This window comes from Sus scrofa, chromosome 12, assembly GCF_054392235.1.
Source record: "Sus scrofa isolate SSC_HxYL_T2T_F1_AM1 chromosome 12, Sscrofa_HxYL_maternal_Yorkshire_Landrace_v2.0, whole genome shotgun sequence".
NCBI classification, from domain to species: domain Eukaryota; kingdom Metazoa; phylum Chordata; class Mammalia; order Artiodactyla; family Suidae; genus Sus; species Sus scrofa.
The window spans coordinates 61,039,614-61,064,942 of NC_139394.1; the positions used below are offsets into that span (position 1 = coordinate 61,039,614).

Consider the following 25,329-nt stretch of genomic DNA (forward strand, 5'->3'; position numbering starts at 1 on the left):
GGAGATGGGGGGTCATAGGGAAAGGTAGGAAGGAATGGAGATTTATCTGCTCCATCCTGACCAAGGGCAGATGGTGGCTCTTCAGTGCATCCCGCAGAGTGGGATGCTTATCTTTCCTGCGGAGACTGGAGGACTTGTTCTTTTAAACCCTGTAGGCAGAACTCTCTGACTTAACACTTCTTGCTGTGTTCAACCCGGTGGGCTTCTTTCACTGCTTGCCTTAGGGAGGCAGTGAGGGCTGCCTCCTACCAAAACTTCTGCCGAGAGCTCAAAATATGGTTCCTCCCTGACTGCCCCCCCACCCCGCCATTCTCAGCTCCCAGCCCGGCGCCCCTGGCAGGGGTGGGGGGGGGGGTGGGGGGCGTCCCCAGTCCGGGGAAGAGGAATGCAGCCTCTTTACAACTCTGGAAACCATGCACTCAGGGGTGCAAACTGAATTCTTCTTTCAGTCCCCTCATGCTGATGAATGGCTGGACAGGGTTCAACAGAGTCTTTCAAGGAACACACCCGCCCCAGGACGTGCCTCCATTTCTGGCACATGGTGTGAGCACGGCCCTAGTAACGGGGACCCCCCTCTCCCAGGTCCTCACCCTGAGCCGTACAGCCTTAGCTCGTCTCTGCACTCTGCTTGTTATCCTTTCAGCCTGAAAACCTTCTTCCCTGGCTGCTTCTGGACATTAATCCCCTGTATCCTGATGAAGAGAGAGAGAGGCAGATAGAAATTTCTGGGCAAGATTCCTCACCCCCACCCCCCGATACGGTGGGTGTTGAGAAAAAATGATACTCTGGCAGATTTTGAGTCAGATCCACAAAGTGTGGGTACTTTAATATTGACCACCTTGGGTGTTGGAATTGGGTGCTTCCAGAAGGAGATGGGGTCGTCATCCCCCCTCCTTAAGCCTTAGTACCATTGGCTCCATCCCACCCCTGTCTTAGCTCTCAGGGGCTAAGTCTGTGGCTAGCGGGTCCTGGGAACCGATGGAGGAATGGTGGCAAATGGTCTGTGGTCAGTCCTGGCTCTCAAAAGCAGTGGGAAGGTGGAATGGAGAGGAACAGAAAGACGAGGCACGCCCTGCTTTGGGCTTTGTCTGGCTCAGAATTCTCTCTCGGCTCACCTTGGAGAGCAGAGAAGTAACTGCCTGTGGGCAGCACCATCCTGAAGCAGATACCTCTGGTCCTTATCCCTCTGCCTTCGCCTCCAGGTGGTCCGCCTTCACCTGATCCTGGAGTTGTGGCCTCACACCTTGCATTCTGGCCGTGACCTCCTGGTGGTTGATCCCCCTGAACCTTGCTTTGGGTTTCTCTCTTCCCCGGCCATTCTCTGCACTCTTGGGGAGACCTGCCCCCTGCCCTGCCTGCCACTGTCTTCTGAGTTTTTTCATCGTTACTTGGGAGGACGCTGATGGCCACTGGCCTGTGTTCTATGGGCCGTGACCTTGGAGATGTCACGGTACCCCCAGCCAACCTCAAACTAGCACGACCCACGTGTGTATGGGTGTGCTGCTTGATGGTGATGCCTTGGAGGTGGTTTCTTGCTGAGGTTGGGAAAGAGAGATAGCCACGGGAAGGGCAGTGAATTTCAGCCCTCAGACCATTATGCAAAGATGGGATGTTTCTCCCTCAAATTCACCTCCTGATTTTATTCAGTTCACAGCACCTCTTCCAACAGCTGCAGTCTTGCCTGATCAGTGCTTTGGAAACCATCATACTGAGGCTTGTTAGGTAGGGGACAAAGCCTGTCTCTGTGTTTGGAGGGGTGGGGGAGGGAACAGAGCACAAGCCATTCATCTAGGACACCTCCTGAGTGACCTTGGGCAGGTCAGGGAAACTTACTTTTCAGTTCTGGATAACTCAGGCACAGTGAGTTCCCAGGTGTGCTGGGGTAAGTTGGCACATTGCAGGAGCTGCCCACCGACCCCCAGGTGGGTGTGGTAGCATCTCGCTCCCACTTTGCTTACGCCTCAGAGGTGGCTGCTGGCTGTGCGGGGAGTTTGGGGTGTAGACTGTCTTACTGGGGACCTGGGCGAGGGAAGAGGAGAGAGCGATGGAGAGAGAGATGCAGGTTCACGCCATAGGGAGGTCTTCCTCGGGGAAGGCAGGGGAGAAGAAGGAAGGGGTCTCTTCAGAGGTCAGCGGAAGAGGTGGGATGTGTGCCCGGTTATGCCTTGACTCCATCCTGCAAAGGCATTTCCTTTCTGAACAAGCAAAGGTTATTGTACTTATTCCAGGGGCCGATCCTCCGTGAAGACGGAGGGCTGAGTGGGAGGGAGCTCTGCCTCCCCGAGAGCAATGCTCTCGGGAGCCTTAGAAGGGCGGAAGGAGGATGCTGCCCCAGGATGAGCCGTCTGCCTCCTCCAGGTCCCTCCGGTGTCCGGGCTGGCCCTCTCAGCCTGCCCTGGCACACCCCTCAGGCGGGGCTTCCTCTCGCCTCTCCAGCCCCTGCAGGGGGAGCAGATTTAGTCTGTTTCAGAAGTGATGAGACCTTTCCAGTGTGTTGCTGCCGTGACGATGCGTCCGTGGAGGAAACCCTTAGCTCTCCAGTGATTCCAATGCCAGAGCATGCGGGCAGCTGGACCCCAGGGTGGGGGAAAGGGGTGGCCAGAGGGACCAAAGGCAGAGCCTGGCTCTGGACCTGGGGAGCCCTGGACGTCGGGCAGGTCCCTCTTTCCCACGCGGAACCCCGCTTCCCGCCAGGATCTCCGCCTCACCTGGCCCTTCTTTTCACCTGCGCGGGCTGAGGCAGGCGGCTGCTGAATTGTGTCATGCTTCCTTCCCGGGGCTCTTTGCTCAGCGAAGGGCTGCCCGGGCCTCCCAGGGCAGGGCCTCTGCCAGGGACACGGACCCAGACGTGGGCTCTCTGTCGACATTCGGTTCCGAACCTGCCACCTCACATCCAAACCTGTTCCTTCCTTCTCACCCTGGGTTGATTCATTAGTGCCTTGGAGACGAGAATCAGAGGAGGACCTGTGTGGCTTGCTTTCTTTCTTTCTTTCTTTTTTTTAAATGGCTAATTAACAGATGGGTCAGGAAGCTATTAGGATGCTCTAGATGCAGTTGGTGAGGCCAGAGATGCCCAGGGTCCTTTCACTGCCTGCACAGGGATGAAGGGATGGAAGAGTCTGGGGGCGGGATGGGGGCGGCGAAGTACTTAGGCCCGTGGGAAGCAAAACCTGAGCAGACATTGGAGAAAAAGAAGAGTCTTAGGAGGCGAGGCGACCCAGCAACCATCCAGAGGGGCCTTCATCTTTGCACTCCTCTGCTTATTTCCAGAAACATCAAGGGAACACTTTGTTCTGCCTTTTCTCCCTCCAGAAATTAATTACAAACCCAGAGAGCTCTGTTTTCATCCTCACAGACCACAGAACTGCAGTAGCAGGACCACTTTGCCGGCTGATTTACTGAGTTCTCTTCGCAGGTTCCTGGGCAATGAATTGTCAAATCACGCCAAACGCTCCATTTTTGAAACACCATGGGCTCCCTGTAATGAATTGATCTAAATAGAGTCAACTTGGTTTTGGTTTTTTTTTTGTTTTTTTTTTTACTTCAAATATAGCCGTTGTTGGAAGGAAAGGAAAAATCATCTTGCCTTGGACTAAAGGTCTTAGCCTTGCATGTTTTCCGGAAAAAAAATGCACGAAGGGAAAGCAGTGAGGTTGTAGAATTTAAGAAGGCCTGTGGAGGGAGGGGTCAGGGAAGGACACCAGGAAGTCGGAAAGAAGCAAAAATAGGAAAGGGAGGAGGGTATTCGGGGGGAGGTGGGTGGCATCGCCCAGATCCCGAGCTTGGTTTCCTCCTGAGCCCTGTGGCTACAGGCGCCTGTGTTCACTCAACAGAGGAGCCCTGCCCACCTGCTGTGGGCAAGGAAGCTTTCCACCTATAAAGCGTAAGCTTAGCGAGTGTACGTTACCTTTGACCCACGAGGCCAAGCAGAGCTCACTCTTGATTTAATGGATCAGCCCCTGGAAAACCCCTGCCCTGGGATAGTTCTCCCTGGAATGTCGCTTGCGATCTTCTGGCCTGTCCCATCACATCCCGACCCCAGGAGGCATGAGGTCCGTCCCTTTCCCCTGCCCACAGCCCTGTCCCACGCCCAGAGCATACTCCCTGGTGAGGGGGCGGGGGGAATCCACTATAAGATTCTAAGAGTTTAGTCACGACGTCCAGGCCCTTGCGACACAGGAGGAGAAAAAGCCCAGGCCGTTGTTTTTAAGCTGTTTTAACGAGAGATCAGAGTAGCATGCAGTCAGGTCAGATGGGTTGTCCAGGAAGCAGGGGTTAGGACAGCTGAGAAGGTGAGCTGAGTGGAAGAGGTGAGTGCCCCTGCCCCAGACAGACGCCCTGGGATGCGGAGGAGGAAGGGGCTGCGTGAGAAGAAGCCTCAGTCCCCCGGTCCCGGGCCTGTAGGGTGGCCGCGGCATCTTCACTCCCTGGCTCCTTCCCCTTGGTCCGTGAGGGTCCCCACTGCGGGTTGGGACTAGCACCCGGCTCCTGGCCGCTGGACGTCACTACTCACCTTCTCTGCCACCCCCTCCCCCCCACCTCAAAATCCTCCACAATCTCTCTTTGAGATGGGGGTGAATTCAAGTGCAATTTGTCTTACAATTCTAGCTCCATCCCTTGACACTGTGTATCCCGTGGAGCCTCCGTGCTGCGGTGTGAACACCCCAGCATATAGGACGTCTCAGATTGGTGATGGCGGAGGGAGCTCTGATGGGCTTTTTGAGGGCCTGGGTTAAATTCATCTTAAAAATTCCTTTTGGAGTTCCCCAGTGGCCTGGCAGTTAAGGATCCCGCCTTGTCACTGCTGTGGTGCAGGTTCAGTCCCTGGCCCGGGAATGTCCGCCTGTAGCATTAAACCCCCACAGACTTCCCCGCTGTGAAATTGCCCCTCTTTTCTCCGACTTAGGAAACGCCTACCCGTGATTTTTCCCTAAGTCACGTTTAGGAGCCCACATTGGCAGCATCTTCCTTCCTGGATGTTGCAGACCAGGAAGAGGGCTTGGGGGAAGGTTTACCAGCGACCCCTCGGAGGGTCTCAGCCCCTTGGCCTTGAGCAGCCTTATTCCACACCCATCAGGACAGACTGCTAACTTGCCTTTTTTTTTTTAATCTCTAGAAGAAAAGGCAGGTAGTACTTTTATTATTTTGTCGTATTATAGAACCATAGAATTTTTATTCCGGACAAGTTATTTAACTGATTTTGTCGGCCAAGCAGCTGAGGCCCAAGGAGGCCAGATGACAATGCCAAGGGTCCCCAGGGACAGGGGTGTCACTGATCTTGGACCAGAAGCCCGGGTGCTGGTGTCCTGGGCCACAGTACCGCTCAGCCTCGTCTTCTCGTCCTGTGGAAATCTATTCTGTTTTACTGTATGTACGTGTTTCGTCGCCGTCACCCAATAACTCTCAGACATTTAGTGACATGAAGGACAGCCTTATCCCTTCTCTCGCTCCTCACTCAGTTTGCCCCTCCTCCGAAATGATGTTCCCTGCTCCTGGGTGGTTTCTCCGCATGCCTTTGTGAAGGGCTACACCCTGATCAAAGGGAATTGTTGTTATTATTATTATCCTTTAGTAAGAGCTGAGTAATGCTGCTCATTTGAAGAAGAAAACTACAGCACAAGCCAAAGAGTTCTGAACCAGGGCCATGGGTCACGGGATACAACTATGGGCACAAATTTGTAATGAAAAATAGGGGCTGCGAGTGCTTTCTCTCCATCCCGGAGATGGTGGGGACGCTGCAGCTGCCCAGGCTGATGGATTTCAGCTTTGCCAGAGACCAGAGCCTCGAGCCATTCCAAGGCTCCGAGTGGGGGTAGTGTCAGGTTTGTCCTGCAGGATGGCTCCCTGCACGTAAGACAGCTCTGTGACCCACAGAAGCAGTTCACGGGCACCCCCTCTGCCCTTTGTCAGCTCTGGGCTGAGCAAGCACAAGACGAGCAGTCCAGAGAAGCTTTGGGAAGGGCGGCTGATGAAACTGGAAACGCGGGTCCCCTCATTATGGGGACTTTATCTCTGTGGGATGCGGCGTGGGGCTTTTGCCTACGTCGTGCCCCCTTCCTACTTGGAAAGAACCAGGACGTGCTTAACCTAACCGTCTAAGCAGTCACCTTGAGAGGCCACGCACTGATTCTTCCCCAGAAAATGTGGCCACAGTTCTTCTTTTGGAAGTGCCTTCAGAGCCTGTGCGCGTCGCTTTGACTTTCCGTAACAGCAGCATATTTTTATCCTCCTAGGGTAGGTTTGATTCTTGCAAGCAGCGATGACATGGTGCTGAGGCTGATGAATGAAATAGGTGCTTGGCTGGCAATTCATCAGAAGTGAAGCGTGCCTCCAGTAAGGAGACTGCTGTCTGTCCCAAAGGCAGGGGCCCAGAGCAGGCATCTCACCACTGAAAGGCAGCCCAGCATCAGAGCTCGGTGCTCCGTGGTGACCACTGGAAAGGGGCTCTTCCCCACACGGAAGGATAATTTCTGGCCTTCAGAATATCAGCGTCATGCTCTCTCAGTGTGTCCGGGCAGATGGAGATGCTGGGAGAGAGGCAGAAAGAAAGGGATTCATTATGGAGTAAAGGGCTCAGTAACTGCCCAGAAAGAGTTTAAGAAACACCCACCTTTCTGCACAAGAGAGTAGACAGGTAGCTCAACAGTGACTCCTAATTTGATTCCGAGGGTAAAGGAACCGGATTTCTTTGGGGTGCTTGTGGCCAGGCTTGGGGTCCCACCGGGGAGCTCTCTGTGCCCTGCCCTTCCTCTCCACCTGACCGTCATCACCCCTGCAATTTGGCCTTCAGTTGAGGTCACCACCTGGGCCAGGCAGCCACCGATGAGGCAGTGTTTACAGGCATGGAAAGAGGGGGCTTCCCGCCGGCACTGCTGGTAGATTCATAATGTGTGCTTACTGCACCTCCTCAGACGCCCCCCCCCCCCAAAAGTGCATTCATCCCACGGGGTTGATCACGGACATGGAGCGAGGATGAGGCAGGCCGAGTTTAAGGGCAGCTGACAAGGGGCCAGCAGGTGCAGCAGTTGCGGCCAGTTCTTGTTCCTCTCGGTGCTAAGGAAGCTGCGGGCTGTGCTGCTGCGGTGGGGACAGGATTTCTTCTTCTTGGTCAGGAGTTAGTGGGTGGCGAGGGGTGCGGCACTGCTTCTCCTGCGTGGGCTGGGGCAGAGCCTGTAACCCCACTGGCCCCCTAAAAGTGGCTCTTGAACACTCTGGGAGGAGTCAGTCTTGCTCTGCGGCTGGGCAGCCCCCTCCCTCTGCTCAGGTGTCAGGTCCTTGGAGTTGACACGACGCCCTCACCCATCACTCCAGAAAGCTGGTGCTGAGGGAGGACCTGAGCCCTCAGCTGGGTGAGTAGCCAAGGCCACACGGATGAAGCAGGGCTGGCTCTGTAGCCCGCATCCTGCATCATCTCCCTGCATTCTTGCACCACCCTGAGTCTGGTACCCACTTAACAGATGACAGAATCAACTCAGAGAGGCCTAGTAACTTGCCCAAGGTCACACAGCTAATCTGTTGTTGGTCTCCATCTTCTTTGGGGGTCAACAGGGCAGGCAGCTCCTCTCACCTTCCTGCACGTAAACAGGTCGGTGATCCTCTGACTACTCGAGAAAGCAAAGACCCGCCTGCCCGGGCCCTCGGACGTGTTGTCACCGTAAGGGACACTGAAGGGAGAATGAATGACCTACAGACCAGGGTACCTCGGAGCCGGGCTGTGGCCTCGCTGGCCTTGCATGCAGGGCACAAAGGTGCTCAGGGTGGCGAAAGGGCTCTTCTTCAAGAATGGTCGTCTTGGTTGAGGCTAGTGAGGCCATACAGAGAGAGCATAAAGAGTAAAAGCAAACGAAACACTCCGATTTTCATCGGAAAACAAACAAACAAACAGAACATCCCCAATCTTTGCAGTATTGAAAGGACCCCAGGGCAATTCTGTAGGAGTCTGAGCTCCTGAGAGTAATGGGGTGCTAGAGAATTGAAGTGATTTGGGGGCGAAAGGATGGACCTCGGGCCAGCCCCGTTTTTAATGGCCAAGACGCACAGCTCACCAACTGTTCCATTTATCACAGCTCCCCTCCCCGCCCCATTTCTAACGTGAGCGCGGCACGCGCCAGACCCAGAATTGGGGCCAGCTCACTCTAGCTTCCCTGCTCTGCTTTTCCCTCCTTGCTTCTCCAAGCCCTGCTTTCTCATCCCTCAGTCTTTTCCCTGTGTTTCTCTGCTTGAGACCAAGAAAGGGAAGGAGCCCCGGGTTTTGCTCCCAGGTCCTAGCCATCCCGGCCGTTGGTGGTGGTGGTCGTGGCCACACCCCCGGTTCACGGCAGGGCTTGCACTTGCCGGCCTGCAGCTCCCGTGCAGGGGTCCCTGGCCATCTGGTTGAGGCGGGTGTGGGAACGTAGGAGTCCTGAGCACTGTTTTCAGCCCCCGCCCTGGTCATGGGGGCAGGATCACTTCCTTGCCCAGAGCCCCCTGTCCGCGTCTCGAGACCCGAGGAGGCTGAGTTCCAGCGGGGCTCTGGGTGGCTGCGAGCTCGGCCCCGTTCCCCAGCGTTTGGGAGCGAAGCCGATGCTTTCTGCAGGCTTCACAAACACTGTTGTTCTTCCTGGCTCTTTTGGCATTTGGTCTCACGCACTGTTCCCATTAGCTCCAGAATTAAAGTCTCATTACTTAGGACATCTGTCCTCTGGACGTAGTCTGGGTTCCTTTAGCCAAAAGTCCTCTTCTGGGAAGGATGCTTCCCCACCAGATGCTCCTCTCTTCCCTCTCCCTTCCATCCGGCTACTTCAGCGAGGAGGGATTTGAACCCTGAGAGGGCATGCCGGGGCAGGAGAAGTGCCCCCTCCCCCGGGGCGGGGGTGGGGTGGGGTTCTGGGAATACAGGCCCTGGCCAGCATCCCTGGGGTCAGGCAGGGAGGCGCTTGGGTTGAACCCCATGAGAGCAGAGAAGTTGTTACCGGGAGCTTTGCTCCCCAGGTCCTGGACTCAGCCTCAGATCCCATCCACAGGGATAGCTGGCCTCTGTCACCCTGAAGTCTGGGCTGCTGCGCCTGAGGGTGGCCTCGTGGTAACCCATCCCCCAAAATGACAGGGCAGGAGGCCCTGCCCAAGCGCCAAGTTTACTCCAGAACTTGGGGAAGCGTCTGGATTCCAGCCTCCCTCGCAGGACCCCTCCTGACTTTTTCCTGCATCCTGAGAAATTTGCCGGAACTTTCCCAGGAATGCTCTCCCGGAGGAGGCTCGGAGTGCTCTTCATGCTGTGGGAAATCACACAGCTTTTCCCACCTGAGACCCTCAGCAGCCAGCTTCTGACCCACCTCAGTGCCGGCGCCTCCCCCACCCCGAGCATTTGCAAAGAGCACCCAGCCTTTAGCAGAGGATCTGTCGCTTCTCTCTTTTAAGTCACATCATTAAAATGTTTCTTCTTGTTCCTTTGTCCACTGGTATCTCTTTCGCCATCTGTTCTTCTTTTGATTCCTCTTCTGTGAAGATTTTTTTTTCCTTTCCTCGCTCTCTCCAGTTCTCCTTCTTGAACTTGTCCTGCTGTAACTTCATTAGACGGCACTGATTCAGACTCCGCTAATTCAAAATTTATCCACATTGGACCTCAGCGAAGTTGCTTTTCTTTTCTCTGTCTGATAAAAAGCTGTGATGAACAGATTAATAGCTCAGACAAGACTGCAGAGATCGTGCAAGGCGCATACGCCCGGCAGAAAGACAGACGTTTTTAGCCAGGCTCTTCCATAGACAATCGGCATGCTAATTACACATCATTCTTATGTATTCAATAAAGTCGCTCTCCAAAGATCAATTTTTTTTAGGCTGAGTTTGTCATCCTGCAGTGGTCCAGGAAGCAGTAAAAATGCATTTCCTTTAGAGTGCTTTATACTTTCCATGTCTGTTTCATTGATTGGGATTAGCCTGCCCCCATTTCTGCTGAATTGGTGACACTTGACTGTAGGCTGCTTCGAATTCCCTGTTTAACTCCCTCTGGGGGTTCCCGCTCAATTCCCCTTCTTCGTGTTTCCTGCGAACTTCCCTGAGTTTTTAGAATCCCGAAACTCTCTCGCTCTCGGCTTTGAGAACTCTGTGACCCCAGAGGGCCCCCTCCCCCTCTTGCCACCGGATGACCAGTTGGGCACAGGAGGTTGGGAACCTGGAGGTGGACCAGGGATGGCTGGCCTGTCCCTGGGCAATAAGAGGACAGAGACCTCTGTTTCCCTCCCTCTGTTCTTCCTCTCCTGCCTGTCCCACCCTGTTTGGTGTGACAGCATCACACCCCCTGTAGGATGTGACAGGAAGTACATAGATGCACCCCTTCCAGAGAAGGACACTGACCTCCCTCCCTTTGCCTGCTGACGTGGCTCACGAAGGACCCCCAGCGAAGCCCCCCTTTGTGTGTGTGTGTGTGTGTGTGTGTGTGTGTGTGTGTGTGTGTGTGTGTAGGGCCATACCCAAGGCATATGGAAGTTCCCGGGCTAGGGGTTGAATTGGAGCTGCAGCTGCCAGCCTATGCCACAGTCACAGCAACACGGGATCCGAGCCACATCTTCGACCTACGCTGGATCCTTAACCCACTGATCGGGGCCAGGCCCTGCATCTGCATCCTTATGGATACTCGTTGGATTTGCTTCCTCTGAGCCGTAACAGGAACTCTGAAGCCCCCCTTTTCTAACCGTTGGAGGTCGTCGTCATCCGTCTTTCCCTGCTTTAGAGCATTTTCCGAGATAGAGGCAGGCTAATCACAGCTTCTGCCACTTTCTGTGCCACATCCTTGGACGAGCCCCGCCACCCCCCTCTGGTCTGTTGGCCCTGCTGTGTGTGGGTGGGGGTGCTGTCCAGTTGGGGAGGTGAGTCCTTCTCTGGCCCATTCAGAACAGAGCCTATGTCCGTCCTTTCAGAGGCAGCCGCCCTGAGGTATGGGGGAAAATGCATTTTCCTTGCACGCTCCATCCATATCTGCACGTGGCCTCATGGGAGTGCTTGTCTTTAGCATCTTAAGCTCGTAGACTCTTGGTGGAAGGTGATGGGTGTTTTAGTGCCTCTCCCTCTGTGCACCAGATGCCCCTCCCCTCATACTCACGCACCTGGCGGAGCTGGGGCTCCCCCTCCCCCTTCTAAGGAAGAAATTCCAGTTAATTCTCATGGGAAGCCATTATTGGCTTCCCTGGCATGAGGTCTGCCCACAGGAGCAGCCCAAAGGGGACATGTCCCTTGAGCCCTTCCCTGCTTCTGGATAAACACCCCTGGTTACAAGTCTGTCTATTATGGGACATGGTTTCAAATCCTTGTGAAGTTCGTCCACATAGAAATGGGGTTATAATTCTATAGCCAGACCCCAAGTGACGTCACTGAGAGCAGCATGTGGGTCTTGCTTGGTCGTTTAAACACAATGAAACATCTAAAGATTTTTTTTTTTTTTAAATTGCTGAGTCTCGGAGTTTCTCAGTGGTTAACGAATCTGACTAGGAACTATGAGGTTGCGGGTTCCATCCCTGGCCTTGCTCAGTGGGTTAAAGATCCGGCGTTGTCGTGAGCTGTGGTGTAGGTTGCAGACGCGGCTCGGATCCCGCGTTGCTGTGGCTGTGGTGTAGGCCGGCGGCTACAGCTCCAATTCGACCCCTAGCCTGGGAACTTCCATATGCCACGGGAGCGGCCCTAGAAAAGGCAAAAAGACAAATAAATAAATAAATAAATAAGTAAATAGGTGAGTCTCCAGCCCGGGGACCAATCCATCTCCCCCACCATGGTGTCCAGAACACGGGTTTGCCTGTTCTGTTCACACCTGTATTCTCGTGCCTACAGCAGGACCTGGCGTGAAACAGGTGCTCAGTAAATATAGTTGAATGAATGAATGACAGTTAAAGTGGAGAGAATATGTTTGTGGGGGGGTTCTTTTGTGTACCCCACCCTTTCTATAGTTTGATTGATATGAAGGTACTTGAGCTTGGAAATGACAATAGTGCTTACAAGTTTTTTTAAAGAAGGAAGAAGAAAGGAAGAAAGAAAAGAAGGTAAAAGAGAAGCGGGAAGAATAAAGAAAAAAAATTGAATATTATGCAGAAAATGTTGCCCTGGTTCGTTCGACCCATTTGTCCTTTTAATGCCCCCAACGGAATCCTGACTTATTTTTCTCCCGATGTGAGTCCCTTTGCTTCTTATCTCGAGGCTTCCTTGTGCTCTAGCGGAAGCAGGGGTTGTGATGGGCTTGCAGGAAGGAACAAACAGACTATATCTTTGCACTTGGCTCGCAAGGTCCAGGTTTAGGGTTTAGCAAAAGCTGGTGTGTGAGCAGATGCATTTCTGTCCTTAGGCCTGAGTGCAAAATATGGCACGTAGGCGGTCCCTCTCAGGATGACCCGGAGCCACAGCCATGCCGCATGGCTCGTTCTCCACACCAAGAGTTTTGCCATCTGGCGTCATTGAGTCATTCCTCCAGGACTCCCCTCTTCCACCTGTACGAACGCGCTTTCCTTGCGGTCCTGTAGGCTGAGCCTCTGCAGGCACTAGGAGGCCGTGCGTGGATATATTTATTAATCAGATATTTACATGGTACTTATGAGGTGCCAGGTTCTGTTCTAAGTGCTGTACGAGTATGAACTCCTTTCATCCTCATCGTAACCCTAAGAGGTGGACATTATTTTTGGCCTTATTATTTTGGCCTTTTTTCTTTCTTTTTTTTTTTTTTTTTTCCCAATAAGGACACAGAATCACAAGGCACTTAAGAAGCTGGTGAATGATCACCAATATCCTAAGTGGCCAGAATTCCAGCCCAGTTGCTCTGGCTCCACGATCCCCGTGTTTAGCCAGGAGGCGATCCCCGTATCGCCTTCATCGTGCCTCTCCTGTGGTTTCACGCCGGTGCCCTCCTAGCAGGTCAAGAAAGGGGACATCAGCAGTGTCAACAGTGACAGCAGCAGGAGGTGCCTTACTAACTCCTCTACCACCTGGCTGCCCAAGTGGCCCTGCTCACAAGTCTCGGGAGCAATTCTCTTTTCCCGGTTCCAAACGGTAGCTGCCCTCGCCACATCCAGATCTTTGATTCATTCTTAAACAGTCCGGATATTTCTGAAACGTCCAGGCTTGGTGTTGACGCGACTGAATTTCCCAGGCCTGAGTAGTCCCTTGAGTCTCGAGAGAAGGCCTGGTGCCGGTGGAGGAGGTGCCGTTAGGGACACGTTGGGGGCGAGGCACAGCGGCAGCACGGGCGCCCATCGGATGCCGTGACCTGCCCTGCTCGCTGAAAAACAAAGCAGGCGGGCCCAGCCTTCTTCCCGCGCTGCGTCGGGCCGTGTGTATGGGCCGTGATGAATTCTGATTGTGCTGGAGACAACCCAGACCCGCAGGACGGCTCGACGCAGATGCACCACCGTTGTCATCCCAACAAAGGCGGTCTCCACGTCCATTCGGAGCCTGTCTGTGTGTGGAGAGCAGCCTTGTGCGCGCGCACAAAGCCGGCAGCTGTGTTTTTCAAGTGGACTGTGAGAGAACCAGGAGAAAGGGGAACTAAATGAAGCCATTCTCCTCGGTCCGTGTTGATTAAAAATATAGTCACTTCCATTGTCCAGAGTGCGCGTTTCGGAGATGCAAACCCCCGACGGTCCTGGAGATGAGGGTGAGGCTGAGGGCAGAGAGGACCCTAGCTGTTCCCAGGGCGTCCGTCAGGTAAAAGCTCAGTCCAGAGCTCCAGAGGCCCGTGGTGACGGGAGTAGAATTTCTACACTCTACTTTTAGGGGAAGTTCCAAAGAAGTGGCTCTCCGCATCTCCCCTGATTTGTTCTGCCGTTCTTATAGGAATTCCGTTTCCTAGATTTCCCACATGTTGTTTTGTTTTCTCTTTGAGGAGAACTAAAGATGAGAGTGGAGGCCCTCTCATGGAAGAACCTTGCATTCTTTAAAAAAAAAAATAGTAATTATATTCAGTGTACTCTACTTAATTAGGCAGGAATGCTTTTAGAAAATTCTTCAAAAACAAGAGTGTTCTCATTAGTCCTTAGGAATGAAAACATTAACCAGAATAGCTTATTCATAGAACAGTTCTTCTCGTTGGCCTTTTATCATCCCTCTCCGGCAGGATTCATTCCTTCCTGTTCCTCCCGAAAGGAGAAAGGTCCTGATTAGGGGGCTCAGCTATCCAGCCTGCCCTGCTCTTGGCACAGAGAAACTTACTGAACACTGACTGAACTTATTTTTTCCCCTTCCGTGGCATTTATGTGGCTCGGAGACCCAGAGGCGTGGCAGAGGCAGGAGGCTGGGTTCTCTTTGTTCCACTTAGTGAGGAGAGGTATTCATGGGGTCTTCCTGGAAAGCATCTAATTGAGATCAAAAAGTTTTGTCAGGGGAGTTCCCGTGGTGGGTCAGCGTAACGAACCTGACTAGTATCCATGAGGATGTGGGTTTGATCCCTGACCTCACTCGGTGGTTTAAGCATTGCCGTGAGCTGTGGCATAGGTCACAGATGCGGCTCAGATCTTGCGTTGCTGTGGCTGTGGTGTAGGCTGGCAGCTGCAGCTCCAATTCAGCCCCTAGCCTGGGAACTTCCATATGCCATGGGTGTGGTCCTAAAAAGAAAAACAAGGAGGTTTATCAGATAAACTAAGAATTCCTAGCTTTCCCACCTGATTTGGGAGAAAACGAAGTTTTACTCTCACTCAGTGGGTGAAGATTGGGACGGAACAATTCCAAGTGTTTTATTTGGTACTCGTTGTCCACAGTTGAAGGTACTGCTGGATGGAGGGAAAGGGCTTAGCAGAGGAGGGCTCTGGCTCTTACTCCGGCCTCAGGCACAGCAGGAGTCTAACGAAGTGTATTGGTATTCTACTCAGAATCGCAGCAGAAGGTTGGCTGATAAAATGATGTAAGAACTTTCAAAGCTGTTGATGGCAATGACTCACTAAGGTGAAAAGACATGGGCAGTTGGCTGGCCACTGAGTTCTGTCTGGGTAGATTTTCCTACTAAAGTTTGAGCATGGTCTGCAATCTCATGTTCAGAGACAATTGCAGAAACATGGTAGATGACAAATAAATGTGATTAAGTGGATGGATGATTGGAAGGAAAGATGGATGGATGAATGGATGGATGGATGGATAGTTGGGTGGATGAATGAAGTATTACATGTGTGGATGGGTAGATGGATTAATGGATGGATTGATGGATGGATTGATGGATGGATACGTGGGTTGATGTTTGGGTGGACGGATGGAGGGGTGGATGAATGGAGGGTTACATGGGTGGGTAGGTGAATGGGGTGTTGGATGAATTGGTAGGTGGATGGATGGATGAATGGACAGACAAATGGGTAGGTGGATAATTCAGTGGTATAAAATAAGCCTCTGTAGTTTAACCTAATTATGGTTGAAATCTGGGTTTACCACTTACTAGCTGTGTGACTTCAGGCAAGATAGCTAACCCTTCAAAGTCTTAGCTTTCTCATCAGTAAAATATGGCTGCCAATAGGGTTAGGGGTTAGGGTTAGCACCAACTCTATAAGGTCATTTTGAGGATTATATAAGATAATGCGTAAAAGATTTTAACACTTTGACTGGCACATAGTAATTGTTCAGTAAATTATAGCTCTTAATTTTTCACACTGGCAAGACTACGAAGCAAAGTTATAAACAAGTTTTTGTTTATTTTTCTAATGTTAAGGGGATCATTTGCCATTTGAAGAAGGATTTCATGTCTTGAATGCAGGTGGCAATATTTCAAAATGTTGACAAGACTTGGTCCCCACAGGCATTGTGATAATGCAACACTTAATGGAAATTCAAACACATTTTCCTTCCTTAGAACTACTGACAACCCTAACCAAGGTGTTTTTTCGTTTGTTTGTTTTGCCATGCCTGTGGCATGCAGAAGTTCCCAAGCCAGGAATTGAACCCATGCCATAGCAGTGACCCAAGCCAGATCCTTAACCCACTGCACCACAGGAGAACTGCTAACCAAGGTTTTAAGCAAAATAATCATTGGTCTTGACCTGAACCACTCATTGACTAATTGCTTCTCCATGCCTAAATATTAACTGGCGTTTGCTAAATTAGCAGACCCAGCTGGAGGGACCAGGAGCACGCATTCAGGCTGACAGTTCCTAGGAAAGTGAGATGCACATAAAAGGCAGTCCCTCTGAGCAGGAGGACCTCAGGACTCAAGTCAGAAGCCTGATTTAAATTCCCGTTCCATCACGTTTTAGCCCTAGAACTAGCCTGAGCCTCGGTTTCATGTTTAAAATTGGGGTACCCATAGCTGCGAAGGTCACAGGTTCAGTACGGACACCACACCCGACAAGGCAGGCAGACCGCTTCGAACCTGTGCAGTGCCTTCCAGATGTAAGACTGGGTCTCACGGCAGCAGATGGTTAACAGGCAAACAACGAGTCCTGAAGAACAGGGACGTTTCCCGGCCTGAGTGATCACAACGACTGTTCCCCCTGCTCCGATCTGCTGTCCAATTAATTAACTCCCCCCTGCTTGCCACACATCCGAGAAAGCCAAGTGGGCCGTGGGTGGCGAACCAAGGCGATTATCCAGGTAACTCAGGCAAAAAGCATTCCTTTGTTTCGTCTGTGCAGGTTATTTCTGCGGAAGTGGTCCTGGGGGAGGGGGAGAGACTGGAGATTGGGGTGAGCAAGACAAAGAGCCAGATTCTTCGGGTTCTTGGCTTCGACGTCCATCCACAGTCATTGGCATGGGGGTGGGGTGGGGCTGCCCTGGGCTGGGGGCCCGACCCCACTCTGCACTTGCCTACCTCTCTCGCCCCCTCTGATGCTGGTTCCCCAGGAAGGTCTCTCTCTGATCCCCTCTCCCAACCACTTACTTTCTCTGAGTGTCCCTTTGACTCTGTTTCCCATTTTCTCTCTGGCTCTCCTTGCCTGTCTCTGACCCTCTGATTTCCACCCCCGCTCCCCCCCACCCCCATCACCTGTGTCTTTATTCCTTCATCCTGGCATCTTCCTCTGCGTCTCCCTGCCCCTGAGTCTCTGCCTCCTTCTCTCTTCCCATCTGTTTGGCTCTCTTTCTGTCCATCTCTCTCACCCCTGATTCCTTTCCTTCTCTCTCTGTCTCTCCCTCTGTCACTCCCTTCCTCTCTGTGCTTGTCACTGCAGGTCCCTTCTTCCACGTCCCTCTCGCAGACCCTGAAAGCCGCGGCTGCTCCTTCACAAAATTGGCTTCCCTCTTCCTCAGTGACCGGTTTTCTTTCCTGCGGTGAGAAAGTAGCTCAGGCCCTAACCCATTTCCTCCGGCGCATCCAAATTAATTAGGTGAGGCTGGGATGGCACATTTCAGAATTAGAATAATATTTATCGAGCACCCTGGAGAGAAGGGGATGGAAGATGTAGAGGGACGGGAGCTAGGAGGGAGGTCACTGAGATAAGGTGCCGAGGGAGGGGCTGTGAGCTGGAAGAGGGGGCCCAGCACTGTCTGGGAACAAGGGCCACCTTTCTGGCTGCCAGAGGGCAGTGGAAAGGGGGACCCCCAAGAAGGGAAGCCCACAGTAGGGGTGGCCAGGACAACATTCCTGCTGCCATGTCCTCATCAGGACCACACATGGCAGGGTCCCTGCCCCCAGCTAGCCTGGCTCATCAGTACATCCCTCCCCTTCGGCTGGGCTGCCCAGCTCACCCTTGCCAGCAGGGCACCTGAAGAGGATACAGTGCCAGCCTTTATCTTGAGGAGGAGAGAGCTTGGCTGTTGGCTGCTGTTGGCTGTGACCCAATTAAAACTCATCCTCCAGCAGCAAGCCAGATGTGGGCAGGGATGCTCTGAGAAGCTTGATGGTCTCCACAGAGGTGCCTCCCCCCTCACCTGTCAGCCCTCAGGGCCTGCATCTTGCATCCTGCAGGGCTTCGCAGGAGATGGGCACTCAGAGCCCTCTCCTCCCCCATCCCAGGAGTGCTGATCTCAGTTCGAAAATCTCTTCTTGGCCAGTAAGCCTGGAGCGATTCTGCTGTGGGTTTGCGTTTACACCGTCCATATGGACAAAAGTGATGCTGGTCTGAAAGCTTCACCAAGGCTGGGACAGGGATCCTTTCACTCCTTGTTCTGTTTCTGTAATGGCCGAGCACTGTGCCAAGACATGAGGCTACACTGATGGCCAAGACACATAAGATCCTCCAGTGTCAAGATGTTCACGTCAGTGTCTCCAGCCCCACTTGTCCTGGAGCCCATCCCAGTGTCTGCTCTTGGTACGGGCTGCCCAGTACATATCTCTGGAGTTAGGTGGTATTTGAGCACTCGTCAAACACCCACTTCGTGCAGCGCCACATAGATGACGTCAGAGTGTCTCGGTCTTGCCACTGTTGGCACTTTGGGTGGGATGTTTCTTTGTTATAAGGGTGCTGTCTGGTGCCTTGTAGGATGTTTGGCAGCACCTATGGGCTTTACCCACCAGTTGCCAATGGCACGTCCTGCCCCAGGAAAGTGACAGCCAAAAATGTCTCTGGACTTTGCCACATGTCACCAGAGGGACAACATTGCTGTCATTGATGTAGATTTAGTCTTAGCCTTCCAAAAGCATGGACCTAACCACCTGACTGCATTTTCTTTCGTAGATACTTAAGAGGTAGGAGTCTTTATAAGAACTTGGGAGGCAATAAAGAGAAAGAAAAAGAATATTAACTCTTTTTGGTAATAGCAATTTATTGAGATGTAATTCATCTCCCGTAAAATTCATCCTTACATTTAAAAGTGTACAGTTCAGTGATTTTTTTTTTTATCTGCTCAGAGTTGTCCAGCCGCCTCTGCTATCTAACTTCAGAATGTTTTCATCATCCTCAAAAGAAAACCTGTACCTATTAGCAGTCATTCTCCATTTGCCCCTCCCCTAGCCCCTGGTAACCAATCTGCTTTCTGCCTCTATGGATCTGCCTAGTCTGGATACTTTATACACATAGAATCATATCATGTGGTCTCTTCTTTCTTTGACATAGCATGTTGTTTTCAAGTTTCATTCATGGTGTAGCCTGTATCAGAGCATCATTGCTTTTTTAAGGCTAAATACTAATACACTGTGTGAATACACTACATTTTGTTTATTCCTTCTTCAGATGATGGACGTTTGGGTTATTTCTACCTTTTGGCTATTATTAATAATGCTGCTATGAATTTTCATATACAAGTTTCATGTAGGCATATGTTTTCATTTCTGTTGGGCATATACCTAGAAGTATTCTAATTGCGGGGCCGTGTGATAACTCTATGTTTAATATTTTGAGGGACTGCCAGACTGTTTAGGGCCTGCACCAGTAGGGTGTGAAAGCTCCAACTTCTCCACATCCTCGGCAACATTTGGAATGGTCACTTTGGTTATAGCTGTCCTGGTGGGTGTGAAGGGGTATCTCATTGTGGTTTTGATTTGTGCTTTCCTCATGTTTTGCTTCTGTTCATGTACACCTTCTTTGGAGAAATGTCTTAATTATATTTTGTTCGTTTTCAGATTAGGTTATTTGTTTCTCACTTGTTGATTTTAAGAGTTCTTTCTATATTCTGGATGCAAATCTCTTAGCATAAAGGTGTTTTGCAGATATTCTTCTCCCACTCCATGGGTTGTCTTTCATTTTCTTCATGCTATCCTCTGATGCAGAATATTTTTAATTTTGATGAAGTCTGGTTTACCTATAGCTGTGGCTTGTGCTTTGGTGTCATATCTCAGAAACTGTTGCCAAATCCAAGGTCACAAACATTTACTTCTCTATTTTCTTCTAAGAGTTCTGTAGTGTTAGCTGTAATATTTAGGTCTATGATCCGTTTTTTTTTTTTTTTTTTTTTTTGTCTTTTTGCCATTTCTTGGGCCACTCCCATGGCATATGGAGGTTCCCAAGCTAGGGGTTGAATCGGAGCTGTAGCCGTCAGCCTACACCACAGCCACAGCAACGCAGGATCTGAGCCACGTCTGCGACCTACACCACAGCTCACGGCAACGCCGGATCTTTAACCCACTGAGCAAGGGCAGGGACCGAACCCGCAACCTCATGGTTCCTAGTCGGATTCGTTAACCACTGCACCATGACGGGAACTCCTATGATCCGTTTTGAGTTAATTGTTATATATGGTGTGAGGTAAGGGTCCAACTTTATTCTTTTGCATGTGGATATACAGTTATCTCAGCATCATTTATTGAAAAAACTTCTTTCTCTGTGATCGTGGCACCCTTGTTGAAAATCAGTTGAACCTAGACATATGGGTTTATTTCTGGACTCTTCAATTAAACAAAATATATAGACCTATTCCATTGGTCTATACTTTTGTTATAAGATTTAACTCGCTATTTCCTTACCTTTATCCTTACTGTAGGAAAGTGCCTCTGATAAATAGAGAGGTGAAAGAATCAAGGTAACTTGCATGAATGTGTGATTTAAAATGTATAGCTATATCACACATTTTGGAATTAGAAGGAATCTTAAAGATCATGTTAGTTTAAATCCTTTGTTTTGCTGATGGGGAATAAAAAGTTTAAATTTTCATTTCAGAGGTTAACAAATCTGCCTAAAGTTTCATAGCTCATCAGTGGCCGAGCTGGAATTAGAACCCAAATCTCTCGACTTTCTAGGGCAGTTTTTTTTCTAGGGCAGTTTTGCTCCCAGGCTCCAAATCTTCCAGATCCTAAGTTTGCCCAAACTTCCTTTACCAAACTAGTGCAATTCTGTATTCTTCCTCTCTTCTTGGTCCATGGAATTGAATGGGAGTGGTGGCATGTGTCTGCTCCTTCTCTGAGAGCCTGAGAAAAAAAAGCCAGTGAGGGGAAAGCACTTGGAAAATCTGAAATTGCTATATAAATGCCACTAAATGATAAGATTGCCAGCTTGATGCTCCTCTCCTAGGAAGGTTCAGCATGTCAGAGGCGGTGTAATGAAAGGAAACAATTCACTCTCAGACACGGTTTTAAACTGCTGTGGTTGTCACTTTTCAACGGGGCAGCGTGCCAGGAGCTGGAATCCAATGTGAATGAAGCCTAGGGATGGGCTGGGCACGGCCGCATCTCAGGTGGGCCTGGCTGACTGGAGAGGTCTGTAGCCATGGTGCCTCACCCACCCTTCAGAGACACCCCAGGTAGATGAAAGAGGCCTTGTGTGGCTTGTGCACTCAGAACCGGGGATGTGGCCCTGAAATGACCCTTGTGGTCTGTTGTAGGTCTTCAGAACATCCTTCTCTGTCTCTGTTTCCCATTGATAGCCCTGTTTGAAATCAGGCAGGGGAGAAATTTCCCTTAAACGTGAGCCCCTCCATGGCAGGATCTATGTTTTCTTTTACCTCTGTTTCTGCAGTGACTGATGCATGCTGAGTCCTCAATAAATGCATACTTGGTTGTTGAAGAGAGATGCTGAGTGAATAAAAGGTGCTCTCAGGGTACCTGGGTCCCTTGCAGAGGGGGTGGGCCTCTCCAGCTACAGCGGCATCTCAGGGCATCTCTCTCTCTTCCTGGGTATTTTCCTCTCTCTGTTTTATTGCTTCCTCCCCTAAGCTCCAACTCTGCTCACTGTCTGCACCATCCGTGTGTTCTGATATTTATCATCTTATCTGTACGTCCTGTCTTGCAGCTAAATCACACCTTTCTTTGACAACGGGAGCTGAGTTTTGTACTTATTTGGGTCACCTGTATAGAGTACATGCTATTCCGTGTGTATCTTTTGATGGGGAAGTTGGTCCCCCTGATATTGGTAGCCTGCCGCTGAACTTGAGGCCAATACTGGCAGCCCTTCACTGCAGCAGCCTTCCATGGGTCAGATGCCTTGGGTATCTGCCTGGCATAGGGGGTTATTTGGGGAGCCCACATTTTGAAAGGGCTCAGCATTCATTGGTGTGAAATGAATGAAAGAAAGAAACCTTAATCACAGCCTTTTAGGGCCTGTACCCCCAGGCATGATGACTTCACCCCATTGTTCCACTGACGCCAGCACCAGAGGACACTGTGACTGCTGAGATCTGAACACTGAGTCTTGGTCCATTAAAGGGCCAAGGAAAGTAGTCAGGTTCCTCTGGTCGTGCTTACCTGCTCTGTGTATCTCACTGTGTGATCTCCTCCCTTTTCAGGGCTCTGGCCGACATCCTAAGACAACAGGGACCAATCCCCATAGCACACTGTGAAAGAGAAACTATCTCGGCTATTGATAGCTCTCCCAAAGAGAACACGCCGGTCAGATCATCCTCCAAAAACCACTACACCCCTGTGCGCACGGCCAAGCAGACTCCAGGTAAGTGAGAGCTGATCACCTTGCATCTTTGCTGAGGTTGATGAGAGGGTTCGGTGGTGTTTCTGCTTCAGCCAGGCACGTTGTGGAGCCTGGAGTTGTGAGAGACCTAATGGCCAGGTGGGTTTGTGGAAGAGTCTGGGGACTGTCCCCTGGAGAGAGAGCGGCATGGAAGACGGTGACCAGGGAGTGTCCAGGCTGGAGGAAGTGGATGGTTTGGGGCATCTGTGATCTCATGATTGTCTGCATAATTCTCTTCTCTGAAAGGGAGCTTGCTGCAGCCTCGGCAGAGTATGATCACCCTCTTGCCCACATGGTGGGAGGTAGATGTGGCCAGTGGCTGCAGTCAGATGTAGAGGCTGCTCAACGACTGGAATCTCAAAAAGCACTTCCTGAGGGAAGGGATTATGTCTCTATTGGGGGGTGACCCTTCCCTGTGCTCTGTAGATTCTCTGGATACATGATGAATTGCCATATAATAGCAATATACCTTTTGCTCTTCTACTCGGTCATCACTGTCACCCATATGGAACAATAAACAAAGCAAGGAAATAATGGTAAATAATCTTACTTCACATTTGTTGGGATCTTGCTCGGTGCCAAGTGTTATGCTGAATGTTTTACATGTATTTTTGTACTTATTTTTCACAGCCTTCTTAGACATGCTTCTATTAGCCCACTTTGTGCAAGGAGCAGAAAGCCTTCAAAATTTTCCCAAGGACATATGATTAATAAGTAAAGCAAGCCTGGGTTCAAACTGAAGCATGTAGGAAACAACAGTCAGGTCTAGAAAACCGTAATATCCTAATCTAGTTGGGGGCTTGAATCCAAAGTGTCGAAGTCTTCCTACAAGTGTTGCTGAGAAAGTAGTGTCTCATTGTGAGCATTACCAGATAGCCTACTACTGACGCCAGTCTCAGACAGCTTCTGCTTTGATACTTGAATCTGAGATCTTCACATCCGTCACACTAGCTTTTCAAAGGACCAGCTGTATGGTCTGAACTAAACCTGCAATAAAGACATGAAACCACTAGGTGGCGATAGGGTGTGTTCAAATTCAAACTGTAGCAGACCTGCTGTTGAGACCAAATTTGTTTTCCATTCACTCTTTAATTTTCTTAAATTTATTAAATCAGAAATCACACACTAGCCTTTAAGGCAATAGAGTTAAATCTCTTGAGAATCTGATAAAAGGGGCATTCTCCTTCCAAAAAACCCCACATATGAATATGTACATATGTGTGTGTGTGTGTGTGTGTGTGTGTGTGTGTGTGTGTGTATCTCCAGTATGTTGTATAGGATTTAAGGAGAGTCATAGACTCTTTCAAAGATAAAAATCCCTGATTTAAAAGTAAGGATGAGAGAGCCACTTTTGCAAAAGTCTAAGATGCATTTTTAGCCTGAATATCATAGATGTTTAAAATGTAAGCAATAGAAGGAATGGGCAAAAATATCTAGACCAGTGGTTATCTCCCAAGCTGCATAGTAGAATCACCTGGGAAGCTCTTTAAAATGCTGATGATGCCGACGATTTGTGGTTCCTGGGCCCCACAAATTAACCAGAATTTCTAGGACTGCTGCTGGCAGCAGCATTTTTAAAAATCTCTTGAAAGTGATTCTAACATGCAGACAGAATAAAGAACCACTTGTCCAGATGGATTCTTTTATTTTATGAATGAAGACACTTGAATAGCTGTGCCAGTATTTCTCAAACTTGGCTGCACAAACTTGGAATCACCTGGGAGCTTTAAAAATTAAGGGTCTTTGGGTTCTACCCCCAGAGATTGTAATATAATTAATGTGGGGGTGTGGCCTGAGCAGAAGGTGGGGGCGTGTTTCTAATAAGAGGTGATTTTAATATGGAGCAAAGGTTGGGAATCACTGGGCTATGGAAATTGCAGAAAAGTGCTATTCTGGCCAATTCTTATTGTCATTGATAACTGTCTAATCTAACCTTAGTATTATGATCATCTGCAAGGACGCATTTCTGATTCTCCAAAGACTCACAGTGTGTAGTCGGGCTCCTCCAGATCCTGCCTGAGATTCTGGAACTTCCAGTCCCTTTGGTACCCAAAGCACCCCTGGCAAGTTTACTTTCTTCCCTCTCTGTTCGGATTTTCTCTCTCTCATTCGCAAACCGTTGAGTTCCAGCCACCAAGTCCAGGCTGATGAAGTGGACGGTCTTGATCTGCCCTGAAATGTCTTTCACTGGGACGGGAAGGTTTGTCATTTCTTCTGGTGTCTAGATACATCCTCTCCCCTGTTGATCCCAGAAGAGAAGCTTATAGTTAAATGATTCACTCCTGTGTTTTGAGAAATCCCTCCCTGTATTTCTCAAATTGAAACTCTTCACTTGGCTTTTAGAGATGGGAATTGGTTTTGGCCCAGAAAGCATTCTTAACTGTGATACTTAAATTTAAAAGCAATTTCATAACAGTCTGCAACATCTACAGTTATAATGGATGCAACTGCTTTTCTGAGTAGCTGATGTTCTTTGCCACAAAAGACTGCAATTTGAGCACAAGTTTAAACAGAACTTCGTTAAGTGTTTAAAATGGAGATTTACTATAATTTACTGGTCACATCAACAGATCACTGATCATAGGAGTCTGGTGCCAAGAGTCTTTCTTTTTTTTACAGTAAATATTCAACAAATATTTGGGGGGTTTTTTTGGTTATAGAAATTAACTTGCTTTATTGTTGTTATTGATGTTTCGTCCAGTTTTACTGTATAAACTTAAGGTGTACGGAATGATGATTTGACTTACATACACCAGGAAATGGTTATCACAATAAGTGATAGGATAATATCTCCTACAGAAGAAAACGGCAAGAGTCTAGGAGGGGGTCTTGAGGAAGATGGCCCGAAACCTATTATACCAGGAGGCATCAGAACCCTTGAGCAGTTCTGCTACTCAGAATACTGTCGATGGACCAGCCACATCAGCATCACCTGGGCGTTTGTGAGAAATGCAGACTCTTAGGCTCTGTCTTACCTGCTGAACAAGAACCTCCTCTTCATGCCATTCTGTAGCAAGTCAAGTTTGAGACTCGGAAAAAAATGGGCTCTGTTATGCATTCCTCTCATCATGTGACTTTGGCAAGTTTCTTTGCCTTTCTGAGTTTCCTCATCTGCCCTTGAGGCTGAATG

The 25,329-nt window shown here is 50.1% G+C and overlaps 1 protein-coding gene across 6 annotated transcripts in view; it reads left to right on the top strand.

Annotated features, from left to right (window-relative positions):
• The window catches only part of SHISA6 (shisa family member 6), a 408,603-nt gene that overhangs the window by 142,029 nt on the left and 241,245 nt on the right, over positions 1-25,329 (top strand). For all 6 annotated transcript variants that reach the window (XM_084986184.1, XM_084986185.1, XM_021066272.2 and 3 more), the window contains one exon: positions 22,021-22,181. In XM_084986184.1, coding sequence (XP_084842310.1) covers positions 22,021-22,181 — 161 coding nt within the window. The remainder of the gene's footprint in view (positions 1-22,020; positions 22,182-25,329) is intronic.